Source organism: Lagopus muta, chromosome 2 (genome assembly GCF_023343835.1).
Source record: "Lagopus muta isolate bLagMut1 chromosome 2, bLagMut1 primary, whole genome shotgun sequence".
NCBI classification, from domain to species: domain Eukaryota; kingdom Metazoa; phylum Chordata; class Aves; order Galliformes; family Phasianidae; genus Lagopus; species Lagopus muta.
In genome coordinates this window covers 89,410,136-89,425,478 of record NC_064434.1, presented here as the reverse complement: position 1 = coordinate 89,425,478, position 15,343 = coordinate 89,410,136, and the positions used below count along the sequence as shown (strand labels likewise).

The following is a 15,343-nucleotide window of genomic DNA, read 5'->3' as shown; positions in this document are numbered from 1 at the left end:
TTAGCTCACATTCTGTTGGTAAAACCACTGAAATGCATTTTTTACATAGCACTGAAAGCGTTCATACCAATAGCACCTCCTCAGGCATGCCTAGTCAGGGCACACGGAGATAGGAATTGCTGGATAGTCATTTAAAGGGTGCCACTTTTGGAAAAATCTATATTCAAGGCAGATTGGTCTATGTGGCTAAACTCAAATTCTAAACACCTCGCCAGGTCTGATGTTAAAATCCACCTCTGGAAGGCCATGCTGCACAGGCCACTGCCATGTTCTGCAGCACCTGAGTGACCCCCCATTCTCATCTCCCTCTTCCCATCTCCCCAGACAGCTCCCAGTGAACAAAGGGAGTGATCCTGGCCATCCTTTGGCTGTTCAGTCCATCTTCCCACTGCCAGAATTTTTGGCCACCCCTCCCTAATCCCTGCAGCGCCACTGGACAGCCATCACAATACGGACACCTGGGATTTAAGTGGGAAAGGGCCTCACGAGGCTCTTGATCCAGTTCTGCATTACTGAAAGTAACTATTTTCTATTATTCTGAGCCAGGTGACCTGCAAGGGTAAAGTTCTGTTAGTAGAAACACATTGATTTACATCAGTTGGGTATGTGCCTTTAAAAAGTGCAGAAAATTGAGATTTAAGATCAAAACAGCAAGCGCATAGTGCTTTCCTGTACTTAAAACTGAATCAATAAAAAGAAACATACAGCTAGAGAAAAGCTAGCTTGATACAATCACAGTAAATTAGAACTCGTTTATGGCAATGGATGGTGTATTTTCTTCTTCAGAATTGGGCTTCTCAAATATTGACACATCTAGTAAGGCATGAATCAACTCCTTTGTGAACTATTAATTATATATATTGCTGATTAATAATCATTTAATTGCCATAATGGGAGGCTTCAATGAAAAGGCTGTCTACCAAATGCACGGGACCTAAAAATAGCAGTAGCTTTTCCACCATGAGGCTTTGCATGAAAACGCTATTGCTCAACTCCAGGTCTCACCACTTGTTACTCTGCTTGGCCAACATGGAGCTTGGCTAAGAGTTTTCCCCCTGCACCACTGCAGTGCTGCCATATATCACTCCTCTAAGGCACAGTGACAAGGATTTTGTAAGGATTACCTGAATCAGTTCATCAAGCTCTGTCGCATTCACACAGGAATGCTGAGATACGAATGTCTGCTTCTGAATCACAATGGTGGCTCTCTGGGAGGTTTCATGAGGCTGCTCCAGGGCTTTAAACACTGTTGCTCCTATTATTAAATACACGACTACCACCAGAAAAATTGTTGAGACTGTCTTCCATTTCATAACATTGATAGCTGAATCACTTTCCTCCCGTGAAGAGAGCACGGTAGGCTTGGTAGAAAATGATAATCTCGGTTTGGAGTTCTGAGTGGCCGATTTGGGATCCAGCAAGTCAGGTGCCGCCACTAACAAAACAGAAAAAAAAGAAAGTTAATTTTTATGGGGCTGGTTAGATTACGTTCACTGAGCTCCCTTTTCACTAACAGACGGCAGAGATTCTGCTCCTTCCAACTACAATTCTTACAGAGTTGAATCTTTCAATTGAACCCCAAACTGTGTGTGTTACAACTCTGTTGCTCAGAGTAGTATTATCCATTTACACTTGTGCACATTTGCAACATGTTCTGTGTCTACATCCCCTTACTGCACTCAATTGCTTGCAAAATGCAAGATTCCCCCTACGCTGTTGCACCTCTTTAAATTCATGTGAGGTGGCATTTTACTGCAGAGATTCTTTACATCCTCTGCTGCCTTAAGCACTGCTAAGCAGCTTTCCGGCTGTATTTCCTCAGCATTACAGAAGTAGCATAAAAACACAAATCCTTCTTTCTTGTGCCTATTCTGTCCTGTGCTCCAACAAGAGCCCTCTTGTAGCAGTTGCACGATCACTTTGCAACTCCCCAGACACGACCATAAAAACGAGACGCTGTTCCTCATACCGGCCATAGAGTGTTAATTGCATATTGATTAAACTGTTCAGAAAATACCAGTAAGACACACGTGTACTTACAGGAAAAGTCAACCATTTGTTAACGTGTGTATTTTTATTTACAGTTACAAAAACCCACAGGGTTAGGAAAAGAGCAGCTGAGTGTGTTATCAAGTACCTCTATAACTCATGTGACTACCAGCAACTACACTGGAACTAAAAAAATCCGCCACATCAAGTGCAGGTTAAAGTCTCCCGTGGGATGATGGCCACGGCAGCTGACTGCAGAAGCTATATTTAAATTATTCGGAATTACATTTCAAATGGCCGCAACACCGCTCTCCACAGTCAGTGGGAAGAGTCCAGCCGTAAAGCCAGAAGGAGATGTTGCGGGGTTGGGACCTGACTGGCACAAAGGGGCACCCCTGGGCAGGGAATGGGGCGCGGGTGAGCAAGGTAGCCCCCCGCCCAGGCCAAGGCGACCCCGGGCACCATACAGCCTGCCCACACCCGAGCGGACGGCTCACCCTGACCCCGCTCACAGACGAAGGCTGCGCGCCCCGCACACCGCTGCCCACCCCCGGGGGCTGGGCGTACCCCACCGACACCCCCAACCTCACCCATCCGGGGATGGGCACGGCATCCCCGCGCCCCACGCCTTGCCGTGGGGCCGGGCACCGGCAGGAGGGAAGGACACCGGCGCTGTCCCCCGGCGACCCCCGAGCCCACGGGGGCCGGTGCCGACGCCGTTCCCTCCCGGCCGGCCCCGCCGCGGCGAACAAAGGAGCGGGCACCGGGCACCGCCGCCGTCCCCGTCGCCCGCTCCTCGGCGGCCGGTGCTGGGCGCCCGGGGAGCCGCCGCGGCCGGGGATGCTCCGCGGGGCGGGGGCGAAGCGCGGCGAGGGACCGGGAGCGGGGAGGGCAGGAGGGGAGGGCAGCCAGGCAAGGTACAAAGCGCATGCAGCATCCGCAGGGCTGGGAGCGGGGAGGCACGCCATTGTGCTCGTACTCACTTCTTATTTACCGACCCGGTGCCCTCTCCTCGCTCCACGGGCAGGCATTTTTTCAGGGCTCGGGGAGCTACAGTTAGCGCAAATTACAAAGGAAGGAGGAGAAGGAGAGGAGGGAGAGGAGGAGGCTGGCGGCTGGCTCGACAGCGGCAGGGGCGGGCGGGCTGGCGGCGCGGCTCCCGCGGGCTCCCCCCGGCCCCGGGGCGTGCGAGGTGCCTCACGCCGCGCATCGCGCATCGCACATACCGGCGTGAATGTGTGTGTGCGCGTGTGTGTGCATGCGTGTGAGCGCGTGTATGTGCATGCGCGTGTGTCCGTGCGTGCCCGCGTGCGCGCGTGTCTGTGTGCCCGGGGGCGTGCGGAGCGGCCCGAGCCCTTTTGTGGGGCTGTTTCCCCCCCCCCACACACACACACCCCGCCGCAGGCAGGGCGGACGACGCAGGGGCGGTGGAGGGGGACCCGCGGAGCTTTCGCGGGGGAGGGCGGCGGGGCACCCGGCGGAGGAGCGGCACCCCCGGCGCCCCTCCGCCAAGTCCTGAGCCCTGCTGGGCCGGGCCGGTCATCAGGCTCTGCGGGATGTGACGGGGGAACAGAGGACGGCAGCCGTCCCCCCACCCGCTTCCATTTTAGCCCGATGGATGCATCGGAACTGCTGCTAGAGCCGCGGGCTCCAGTACCGAGATGCCTGAATTGTCCTCGGTTTTGGCCACAAGCTAAATCTCCGCTTCCCAGTCATCTGTGGCTATGCCACACTGAGGTGATGAACTTACCTAAAAGGCAGGAGAGCGTTTTCCAGGAGGACCCAAAACCTGCCTCTAAGCACGGCTCTCTAAAAAGTCAGCTCACACAGGTACAAAAAGTTAGTCACGGTAACAAATGGGTATAGGTCGCAAGATCTAACGCCAGAGGTTGTGTCTGCAAAATAGCCAAAGGCATTCTTTGGGTGCTTAATGGGATATAATCCTGCTCAAATCAGCAGCTCCATCAGCAAATGCTTCTAAAAGCCACTTATTTTAAACCATCTCCATATAAATGTGACATAATATAAATGAGTGCAATGCTGAGTTCCTCGGGACTCCCATTTTAGCAGTATCAATCACACCAGCCCTCTTGGCCTGCCCACAGCTCTGTGTTTGTGTCTCAGCCAGTCTCCTCATCTCTTGCTCCCTGTCCCACCAGCACAGCCAGAAGAGCATGCATTGAGTAACAGGGTGCTGGGCCCAGCCCAGGAAATCTCACTGCAAGCAGTCCCTCTGTCACAGGCAGGACTTCAGTCATGTAAGTCCCAATCCTCAAACAACAGAAGATAAGCAAAACACCTGCTCCTACACCCTAACGCTCATTCACTCAAGAAAGCACCAGAAGCCAGCCCTCTGAATCTTGCAGATTCAAGCTGGAACTCTTTTTATACAGAAAGGATCATCATCTTCCACCCTTCTTGCAAAATGATGTCTCAGCCACAAGTGTATGTAAACACTCTGGTCCTAGCTCACGGAAAAGAATTGTTCCATACGATTTCTTCTAGCATCCTATGGGAACACAGGCATGAGCCTTGTCCTGCACACTGAGCTGAGTCTGTGTAAGATATTGTGGAAAATACTACTACATGCCTTTCTTTAGCAATCTAAATATTTGGAATACAATTTTGTTTTTCCTTGAGTGGAGGAATTATTATTAAATGTTGAGAAAGGCTCAGACTTACTGCTTACAACTGGAAAGCAGTGGGAAGCCTCCCAACAGCTTTGGCAGAGTTGAGTCAGGCTTCAATAAAGGCATACAACCAGACGGGTGGGAGCCATTTTGAGCAGCAGAAGAGATCTACTCCAGGAAGAACTGTGTTGGTGCCCTGCCTTTAACAGATGAAAGCTGGCCTGTGAAAGTAATTATTGCAATTAATTACCTAGGAAACATCTCAAATATCTACTTTGAACAGGCTGGTATTTTCTACCTCTCATGATCGCAGCCACAGGCCTCAGCTGGAGCTCACTGATTGCTTAGAGTGGATTTAGAATCACAGAATCATTAAGAAAATGATTGGAAAAGACCACTGAGATCATCTAGCCCAACCCTAATCCATGTCCACTAACCTACATCCTTCAAAGCCACATCTAAACATTTCCTGAACACCTCCAGGGATGGTGACCCCACCACCGCCCTGGGCAGCCTGTGCCAGTGCCTCACCTCTCTTTCTGAGAAGAAATGTTTCCTAATATCCAACCTGAACCTCCTCTGGAGCAACTTGAGACCATGCCCTCTCATCCTATCGCTGCTATCTGAGAGAAGAGGCTGATACCCACCTCACCAGCACCTCCTTTCACAGACTTGTGGAGAGTGATAAGGTCTCTCCTGAGCCTTCTCTTCTCCAGACTAAACAATCCCAGTTCCCTGAGGCTCTTCCCATAAGAACTGTATTTCAGGTTTCAGATCTTTTACCAGCCTTATTGCCCTTCACTGGACGTGCTCCAGGGCCTCAATGTCTTTCTTGAACGGAGGTGCCCAAAACAAAACTTAGGCTTTGTATTCTCACTTCTACCAGTGATACAACCTCTCCACATATGGTACCTCTAATGACAGGTAATTTCCAATACAGCAAGAAAAACAGCATTTCTTTCTGTGGTGTAGAACAAAAGCTATGTTATGTGGCAAATCCTGTGTTCTTAATGCCTTATATAGCACCAGTATTTAATTCATAGAGTCACACCCTCTGATATTTTATTGTAATGTATACCACATGTTTGAATATTGTGGTGACCATTCTGACCTCAAATTTGGAACTGACATTCAAACAGTTTGAAGTGTCAGACCTGTAATAGTCCTGAACTTTTCTAAACAAACACACTCAAGTTCAGTGTATTACTGACAAAGCATACCACCAACTAACATAGGCAAGATTAAGTAATAAAAGGGGTTACAACACAGAGCTCCAACATTGCAAGCAAATGCTGCTGTGCCAAAGAGATTCAAATGAACAAACTGAAAGAAAAAATCTTAAATGCTTACAAGACCAAGGTTCATCTATTTCATGCTAATGTGAGAGGTTCACAAAGTACAGGACTATCAGAAGCCATCTAAAAATCTGTTGTCATGAGCTTGGGATGGCCACATGACCCACAAAGAGTGGCTATAGGAAGCTGCTCAGTGCTTTGAAATATTAAAAGCAGGCACAGCAGAGGGGAGCAAGCATAGGAAATTGCTGTGACTTGATAAACACAGCAATTGCATATTCATACGTGTAACAGCTGTAGATGACCTAAGATTTGATAGAACAAGAGCACACTTGTAAGAAAGTTATTCTGAAAGAATATCTCCCTAGAAAGTTAAAAAAAAAAAAAAAAAAAAGGCCATGTAGAAAACACCTTTATCTGTTGTTATTTTCTGCTGTTTTCAGCTCAGGAGCCAACCCCTCCCTTCAAGGCCAGGAAAAGCATTTTATGCCAAAGCACGAGGTTTCTCCAGAGCCCAGCTGCTGGGTTCACCAAATTCTGTTCTCCTCCAGTCAGCTGCAAAAGAGGAGGCATCCCAGCTTCCAGTCTTTATTTAATTGCCAAGGATTTCTGCATCCCCAAGAAACTGTTTTGGCACAGCTTACAATGAAGGCATTTCCCTCATGCTTACTTGCAACACAAGGCCATCTCTAGGTTTCTCTGCAGAAACACAGGTTTCCCTACCTGCTATACCCGGAGGGAAGTGTGGAGAAGGCTCAGAGAGGGCCTGGGTATGTTTGGGCACACAGGTGGTAATTCAGACTTTCTGTTCCTCCCGTACCTGCTGCACAGAAGGCGGACTACACCACTTCTCACCAGTCTGGAAAATACCTGTATTCAGCTTTGCTGTATGTGCTCAGGCATGCAAGTACCTCACTAACCTCAGCGGGCAATTGCTGCTCTTCAGATGTGCACATATTTGTGTTGCCAGAGTGAGAGCCACTGATTGAGCAATGCATCGCTAGGGGCTTCAGGCCTTAATAAGGGTTTTGGGCCTTGTTGTGGGCACACCATCTTATCCTAGAAAGGAAAGGGCACTTCCTTTGCTAGGAGAACAGAAACCTCTGCCTCTTCTCCAAACAGGTCAAGTCACAGACCCAGATTGAGGGTAAACTTTCACTTGTGCTATTTTACTGCAAGAGAGCACAGAAGAAATATTTACTGAGTTAATTTTCAGACTTCTTTTACTTATTCAGCAGGACTTAAAGTGACTCATCTCTTGACTTCTTCAGAGACACTAAAAGATCTCTGACAGTTCTTTATGGATAATTATGACATTAGGGCCATGCCATGTTACTGTATTCTGCCATTAAACCATTAGTTACATCCTGCCATGAGAATTTATGCTGAATGGGGAAATAATCACAGAATCATTAAGGTTGGAAAAGACCTCCAAGATCATCCAGCTCAACTATCCATCTACCACCAATATACCCCACTAAACCATGTTCCTTAGTAAGTGCAACATCTGAATATTTCTTGAACACCTCCATGGTCGCTCCAGTGCCTTACTACTCTTCTGGAGAATAAATTTTTCCTAATGTCCAACCTGAATCTCCTCTGGTTCAACTTGAGGCTGGTTCCTCTCATCCTATGTCTAGTTAAACAGAAGAAGGGGCACAAAAATGAATATAGTACTGCAGCTGAGGCCTCACCAGTGCTGAGTACAGAGGGATGACTGCTTCCCTGCTCCTACCAGCTATTTCTATTCACACTATTTCTGATACAAGCCAGGATGCCATTGGCTTTCTTGGCCACCTGGGCACACTGCTGGCTCATGTTCAGCTGAGCATCGACCAATATCTCCAAGACCATTTCTTCCACACAGTCTTCCAGATGCTCTGACCCAAGCCTGTAGTGTTGCCTGGCTTGCTGTGGCCAAAGTGCAGGACTCAGCACTTGGTCTTACTGAATTTCATTGCACTGGCCTCACCTCAGCAATCCAACCTTTCCAGATCCTTCTGTAGGGCCTTTCTACCTCCAGGCACGTTGAGACTTCCTCCTAATTTGGTGTCATCTACAAACTTACCGAGGGCGCACTCAATCCCCTTGCCTGAGTCATCAATAAAGATACAGAACAGGACAAGTCCCAATACCACCCCTGGGGAACACCACTCACAACTGTCACCAGCTGGATTCAATTCCATTCACTACCACTCTCAAGTCAGTTCTCTAGCCAGCAAAGAGCAGACCTGTTTAAGCCATAGATTGCCAACTTCTCCAGGAGAATACTGTGTCAGAGGCTTTGTCAATGGCATACAGCCCCTTGTCCTTTGAGCAGACAAGAAGAGAGAGTGGAGGTCCAGGGGCTGCAGGTGCTGTGCACTCTCCAGTGGCATGGGCAGCATCAAGCTCCTTACTTTATTCATACTTTGTGCTCTCTCTGGGCCTCTCAATGCCTCTTTACCACTAGCTGCTCCCCTTGCTCAAATGCATGCATCCATAGAGGAAAGAACCTTCAGCATGGCTATTGCAAACCTGATTAAAGATTTCTTACATCACTACTGCATCTATCAGCCTGCAACACTTAAAAAGACACGGCCACTTTTAATTTGCATTTGTAAATGACTTAAGCATTATGTACTGCAATTTGAATATGTATTACTGAGTTCTACCTACCTTGAGTATCTGTTCTACAGTGTTATGAATTATTTGTTCAGTGGAAAAGTCATCATTGCTCACCTCATCAATTCATAGAAAAAATGTTTACATGTGCCCATCTATTATCATACAGCTCAGATGTCAGTTTTAATTAGGCTCTAATTCTTTCCAGTGCTAGTAATTCTTATCTATTTATCCATGTGTGGCAAGTGGGAAGTTGTTTTAGAATCCATAAAGTACTCACTGCTGTAATTAATATTGTGAATGTGTATTTTTCTTTACTGGCTTGCAAATCTCCCAGTGGGTTTCCTCCCTGCCTGCATCGTGTTACCAGATCTAATGGGATTTATTTGTCACATGTTCTGCCACTGTTTTTTCATATTTGCTTTCACAAATCTGTTATGCTTGGACAGCTTCAGAGGCAACAATTATAATTAACTTTTCAATGCCATTCTCATCAATGATAAATGTGAGTTGCCATATGTCACCTTTATTAAGGTTTATTTATGCACAGGATAAACTTACTACTACTTAGAATTAGTAATTTCCTTGAGGGATTTTCGATGTTGCTTTGGGTTGATTACAAATGTGTGTTTTTTTGTAATCATCCAGATGTTCTACAAAATTGCCATTTTGCCATTTGTTTTTCATTTTTGCTAGTTGTGGTCTCTTTAAAATAGGAGACTGACAATGGGGATATCTAGAACTAGTATTTGGCTGTCCACAACCATTAGCAGAAATCATGCAACTGTCCTTTTAGATTTTCATGACACAGCTGGATGACTTACGACATGGAAACCTAATCTCTATATTGCCTCCGTGGAATGGAAAAAAGACTTGGAATACTTTGAAAGAAAACAAAACACATATAAGACCACACATGTGAGACCTGACAGAGAATGACCAAAGTTCACACTAACTCTAAAGTCAGGATTTCTTAAGTAAGCAGGTGCTTGCTTTTAAACAATAGCTTGTGATTCGATGTTATATTTGCAAAGTAACACATTAACATTTTAAGGCATTCTGAAAACATCTACATTTGGCATAAGAATCTGTAAATAAAATAAAATACAGAGGACACTGGAAGTCACCTAAAACGGTGTTAGTGCTCTTTGTGTACAGTAATCCACAAATAACTTTTAGAAGAAACAAAACAAATCAGAGAGAAGAAAATAGCCCAGGCAGTACCAAATAAATATCATGCAGGAATAATGAAAGAACTTTCTAGCAGAAATAAAGAATACAAAGAGCAGATGAAAAAGGATAACATTAACTATCATTTACATTTTAAAAAGCACCAGACTTATTTTACATGACTGTAACCATAAGAAAAAAATTCAATGAAATATATTAATTATTTTCAAATGTGCACAGGAGGCTTAGTTTGCAGGCAGTCTCTTAGCTGCATGGAGATGCATCTGGAAAAGATGCAACAGATTTTTTTTTTTATAGAAAGACTGGCATTTGCTAGTCATTTTTTAAAAATTTCATTACTTGTTCTAAGGATAGGCATCTTATTTTATCTCTTCTCAATTATTTTGTCATTTTTTCCTCCCCCCATGCCAGGCACAAAGCTCACAAATCACACTGTGAAACTAAGCTGTGCACTGATGCTAATGTCAAAATATGGCAGTTGCTAGTGATGGTTATTTAATTTAAAGAAGCCAAGAGTTCCAGCTCTGAAAACTCTAGGCAAAAAATAACTTCTAGATTCACATTTAAGCACCAAAAAAGAGGTGAAAAAGTAATTTCATATCACATAGAGAGATGCTGACTATTACAGCCTGGCATTCACCAAACAACTTCTTAGCCTTATCTCCAAAAATCACCTGCCCTACCAGTGACCAAATCTTCCTGCTGTAGTAAAAGTACTATCTGAACAGCACGGACAAGAGTCCAGATCAACAGTCCAGTGTTAGCAAGAAAAATGAACAGCTGTCATTCAGATACACTGTGCATTGACATTGCTCATTATGTCTGCACTTGGACATTTTCTTTATGTGTAGACCTTGACATTATGGGCTTGGTGTTTGAATCCTGGGCTGGTAGCTATGGTCAGTACTGTCAGGAGAATAGGCTACAGGTTCAGCCTCATCCTTTCAGTTGTTAAAGTACTCGTAAACCTCTCACTTTTTGTTTTTTGTTTTTTTTTGGTTTTTTTGTTTTGTTTTTGCTAGAAAGAAGGTTTCCAGTTTTGTTTTCCATTTCTGCCAAGCATCAGTGATTCCACTGTTTTGTAAAGTTTCAGCATTTTTTAGTAGTTAGAGGGAAGATTACAAATTGGTGTCCAGCTCTAAGGAAAACAGATGTACCATTGAGGGACAATTGCCCCACATTTTCCACTGTGATAGCAAAAATGGTATGCCCCAGATGTAAATACCCCAGGAACTAAATTGAACCAGACACATTTAGGAGTGGGAGAGGTGATAAAGTTACTTTACTTGGCTTCTTCATGTAAAGCAGCAAATATTAATATTATAAAATTCTGCAACATTTCAGCTGCCTGGACATGAAGGATATTCTATTTCTAAAGTCCTCTGTGCTTTAATATTTTTATAATCACTTACTCAAAAAGATTGCTTGCCCTATAATATAAGTGAGATTTTACAAAATTATTTATATCAGACTTGTTTTTTTTCTAGATTATTTATATTAGCCACAGATACAGCATAAGTGACCTACTGTTAAAAAAACAAACAACAACAAAAAAACTTCCAGTAATGCATTTTTGTTTAAAAAGAGAATACACGAATTTAAGAAACAGGCCAAGAAAAGTTAATAGAAGAACCATAAAGAAGTCAATTCCTGAAATTATTGCTTTCCTAGCTTTTCACGTACTGTCTCATAATAACTTCAGATATTAAGGTGTTACTGCTCAAAAAATTTACTTAAGGCTTTATCCTTTAAGAACATGAGAAGAAATACAACATAAGTAGCGAGTGAGGAAGCCTCAGGCTGAAGATTTGCACTATATTCTTTGGGACTTATTGGTAAATTCCTTCTTTATTTTAGAGGAAAGATGTGATGGTTTTTCATACTCACAAAAAATTGGCCATTAAATTTTGGAAAGTCTGCTAAAGTAATAGTACTGAGAGTAGTAATGTAGACTTGTGGGGGAAACATCCCCTATTACTACTTTACAGGGTTGCAGGGAGTAGGTCCTACATTCTGCTGGCAAATCTACATACAGGTATAACAGATGTGAAAGGGTATGAATATACCCACAAGCAGCCATATGGGTATACTAAGGAAAGTGCCACATGCATAAGACTGTGCAGCACAACCCCAGAATAGCTCCTGAAGGTAGAGTAGGTAGAATCTTTGAATAAAGTGCCTTCTTGAAGCAAGGCACTCAGCATGGAAACTTAGCTTAAATACAGTAGCTGGCACGTCTGTCTCGTCTCTTGCTCATAGTTATCTCTGTGACAACTATTTTTGCTTTTTCTGTGTGATTATGCAGGTCACAGACATGACATTTGACTTGGGCAGAGGCACCTATATGCAAAACTGTGATCCTCAAAACCACTATCTTTTTTAACTTGTGTGGCTCAGTTTTCACTGCTTTTGGACACAAATACACTTCCCACCTTGCTGCTTAGCACTAATGTCTTTCTTACGCCCAATTGACCCAGAAAATAGGCCTTCTTATCTCCTCAGGGGTGTTTGTTTGGAAGGCTTCTCTGGAAGGCTAGCAGAACAAACCTTATGTAAACTGTAGAGACAGTTGCCACTTTCTTTTAAAGCATAAACAAAGGAAAGCCTCAGCTATTTTTCATGCAATAGTGCAATGACTGGAGAAGAGAGCTCTTTCAGAACATGGGGAGAGGGAATCCAATTATCTCTTCTGAATACAGGAATTGAAATATACATCTTTCGCCCTGCTGGTGAGAGCCTGTCACCAGAACTCGCCCAGTTCCACGAGGGCATGCTTAATGCTCTCCAACTCCTGACACATTGCTGGACTCACGCATGTTGCCCTCTGATTGTGCCTAGTCACCTGGGAATATGACTGAGCTTTTTGTTGTTCTCACCTGCATACCAGTGCAAAATAAGGTCTACACTTCAACTGTTATAAATGGTAATATTCTTACATGGGTGCTAGAAAGTTTAAGCTCTTTTGCTATCAGCAGAGAGAATTTTACTGCAAACAGGTAAATGACCTGCTTATCCCCAGGCCAAGTACTGAGCTCATTATTATATTTCATCTTCTTACTGAATAAAAGGTTTCTTGAGAGCCTGTTAGATGCTGACTTCTGACTGAGTCTACGATGGCAGGAGGACACTCCAAAGGCATCTTTGCAGAACAAACACTAACCCATGGCAGGACGCAAGAGGACTGGATCCCAGGACCGAAATACTGTGGGCATTATTTTGGAAATTAGTTTGGCACAAGTGCCTACCAGCTACATGAAAAAGAAAATGCACCTTCATCCCTAACTAAAATGAGATTTAGCTAGGACATGTTTTATAGTTTAATTTCTCTTGGCTCTCTGCAGATAACAGCGATCTTAGCATACAAATCATATCTTTTTTTTTTTTTTCAGTCTTAACATTTTAGTAATAATAAATTCATTTTATTTTTAACTAAACACTAGCTACTGATAAGAAAAAAAAATCCAGGATGTCTGCAAACCTTAAGTACCTATTCTCTTACTACATGGCGAATGCTTCCGCCTGTTCTTAGAATCCTGAGCAACCCATGTCTGTCCTCTAGCTTGTAAGATCCAGTCTGGTTACCAGAAAAATCAGACTACATGTGGAAATTAGCCTCTACCATCTCTATTAATCAGAATCTTTTAAGTAGTCAACAAAGCAATAATAAGATGGTATGAGATTTGAGGCATCTTCTTAGATGTATGACAGTGTTGTAATCTAGCAGGCATTAAACAACTCTCAAGCAATCCTCATTCTTCCTGTAGAATTCAAGATTTGTGAGGTGAGAAAAGGAGCAAAGGAGAGAAAAAAACACTCCTGGCTTAGTGATTCTGTATTCACTTGGCAGAGCAGGGCAAGTTCCTGCTCCAAGGACTGTTTATGCATTTTAACAAGTGACAGTTTCAATGAAAAATCCAAGTGCAGAAACAAAATGCATCTGATCACTTCTACAGATATTTATCATTGATAGTCATCATCAGTCTTAGTCAGCAAACACCACACAATCTCACTTTGACTTCTTTACTGATTTTGCTTGTTATGCATGAAGACAAACCTGCAAGGATGCTGTAACATGCAGAAAATTCCTGCTAAATCAGTCCAAACAGATTAATTAACAGAACTAATTAATTTCAACCACGAGATCAAAGAAATGTCCCATCAGATGACTGTTTAGAATAACTTAAGAAAGATTAATTTATATCCCAGTGTTCTCTTGATCCCAATAGTTTGTTGATGACAGAAGAGTATAAAAAAAATATCATTTTATCATCAATCACTTTCATTACTATTTGAATCCCTGCTGTGTACAAGGGTTGACACATTCCTCTGGTTTTAGACAAGAACGCAAACTGTCAGTAACCACTGAACTTCTAGCTGCTCAAATGACCACTTGTGGAAGAGCACACACAAAATAGCTGCTGTGGCAAATGTTTAACAGAAGGCTTTATATGGAAAAACACAACTTGTCTCTCTTGAAGTTAATAACATTCAAGCCATATATAACAATTACTGACGAACCTGCAGCAACACGTCCTTCAGTGTATTTGTTAACACTATAGGTAGGTATACTTCCAGATTACCTGCACGTACTACATTTAGCCACTAGCAATAGGCTCTAGTTATTATTATAATATTAAAATATTACTGCATTGTAATCAGTTTATAATAATGAAATAAATACTGACCCTGTTTACACAGTCCAGCAGTGCAATGAAGATCAGAGCTATCAAGCAGCAGAACACACCACTGGCATCTACTTACGAATTTCTGACCTGCAGCACAGATCAGAACTCTTCCCTTAACACAGGCATACTGTTACACAAGTGTGCAGAAGTACAGAATTTTATGTTCCTTAGCCTCATACTCAATGCTACAGAATGTATAGTGCCAAGCCAGGGACTTGGAGCATCACCAGTTTGTGGAAGGAATTACGTGGCCCAGCAGCTTGCAATAGTGCAAGGGTACGTATCTCAGTGCTTCTCCCAGTCCAGATCCCTGCTTCCTCAATTCCAGTATACTGGTATATATCTGAGTTAGACTACAGTAATGTAAATAAAGTCAGCCAAGTTTTGATTGTTATCTCTTGTGACTCCACCTTTGCTCTTTCAACTTGGCCAACACAGTGATTTCAGGGTCACCATGCTTTATGGTGATGCACCAAGCTTTATTTCTCTTTCAAACATAGCAGATGCAGCCCAAAGCTAGAGCTTGAGTTCTCTATTTAACATAGGGGTAAAGTTAGTCACCAAAGAGCTACTGTGAGCTAGTCACTTGGCAAGTCAGCTGAAACAGAAGAGGACCAAGCACTGTCACACTCTATTACTTAAATCTTTCAAGGGAAGATCTGTTTGCATATCAGATTCTAAAAGTCATTTTTGGTGTTTTCTTTTTAAAGTACCTGACAAGTAAAAAAGAAGAGGGATTGAGAAATGGGAAAGAACAAAGAGCTGGAAGAAACCACTCATGGCGACCAACCAAACACCTGAAGAACCTTACCCAGAAAATGGGAGAGGAGATCTGGGCTCACACCTTCTACCTACCTTTGACCACTTTCACCAGCAATGAATTGGGTGGGGTACCCTTAATCCTCAAATTTTTAGCTGCTTATGATTTTGGCAATAAACCATTTCCTAC

At 43.6% G+C, this 15,343-nt stretch overlaps 1 protein-coding gene across 7 annotated transcripts in view; it reads right to left on the bottom strand.

Annotated features, from left to right (window-relative positions):
• KCNK2 (potassium two pore domain channel subfamily K member 2) overlaps window positions 1-15,343 on the bottom strand; it is a 125,452-nt gene that overhangs the window by 73,011 nt on the left and 37,098 nt on the right. For 5 of the 7 annotated variants that reach the window (XR_007375337.1, XM_048936856.1, XM_048936857.1 and 2 more), the window contains exon 4: window positions 1,125-1,435. Coding sequence is in view for 6 of the 7 variants with exons in the window: in XM_048936856.1 (XP_048792813.1) it covers window positions 1,125-1,435 (311 nt within the window). In the remaining variant the exon portion in view is untranslated. Of the gene's footprint in view, window positions 1-1,124; window positions 1,436-2,579; window positions 2,599-2,972; window positions 3,258-15,343 lie in introns of those variants that run through there. The other 2 variants (XM_048936854.1, XM_048936853.1) reach the window with 2 other exon arrangements.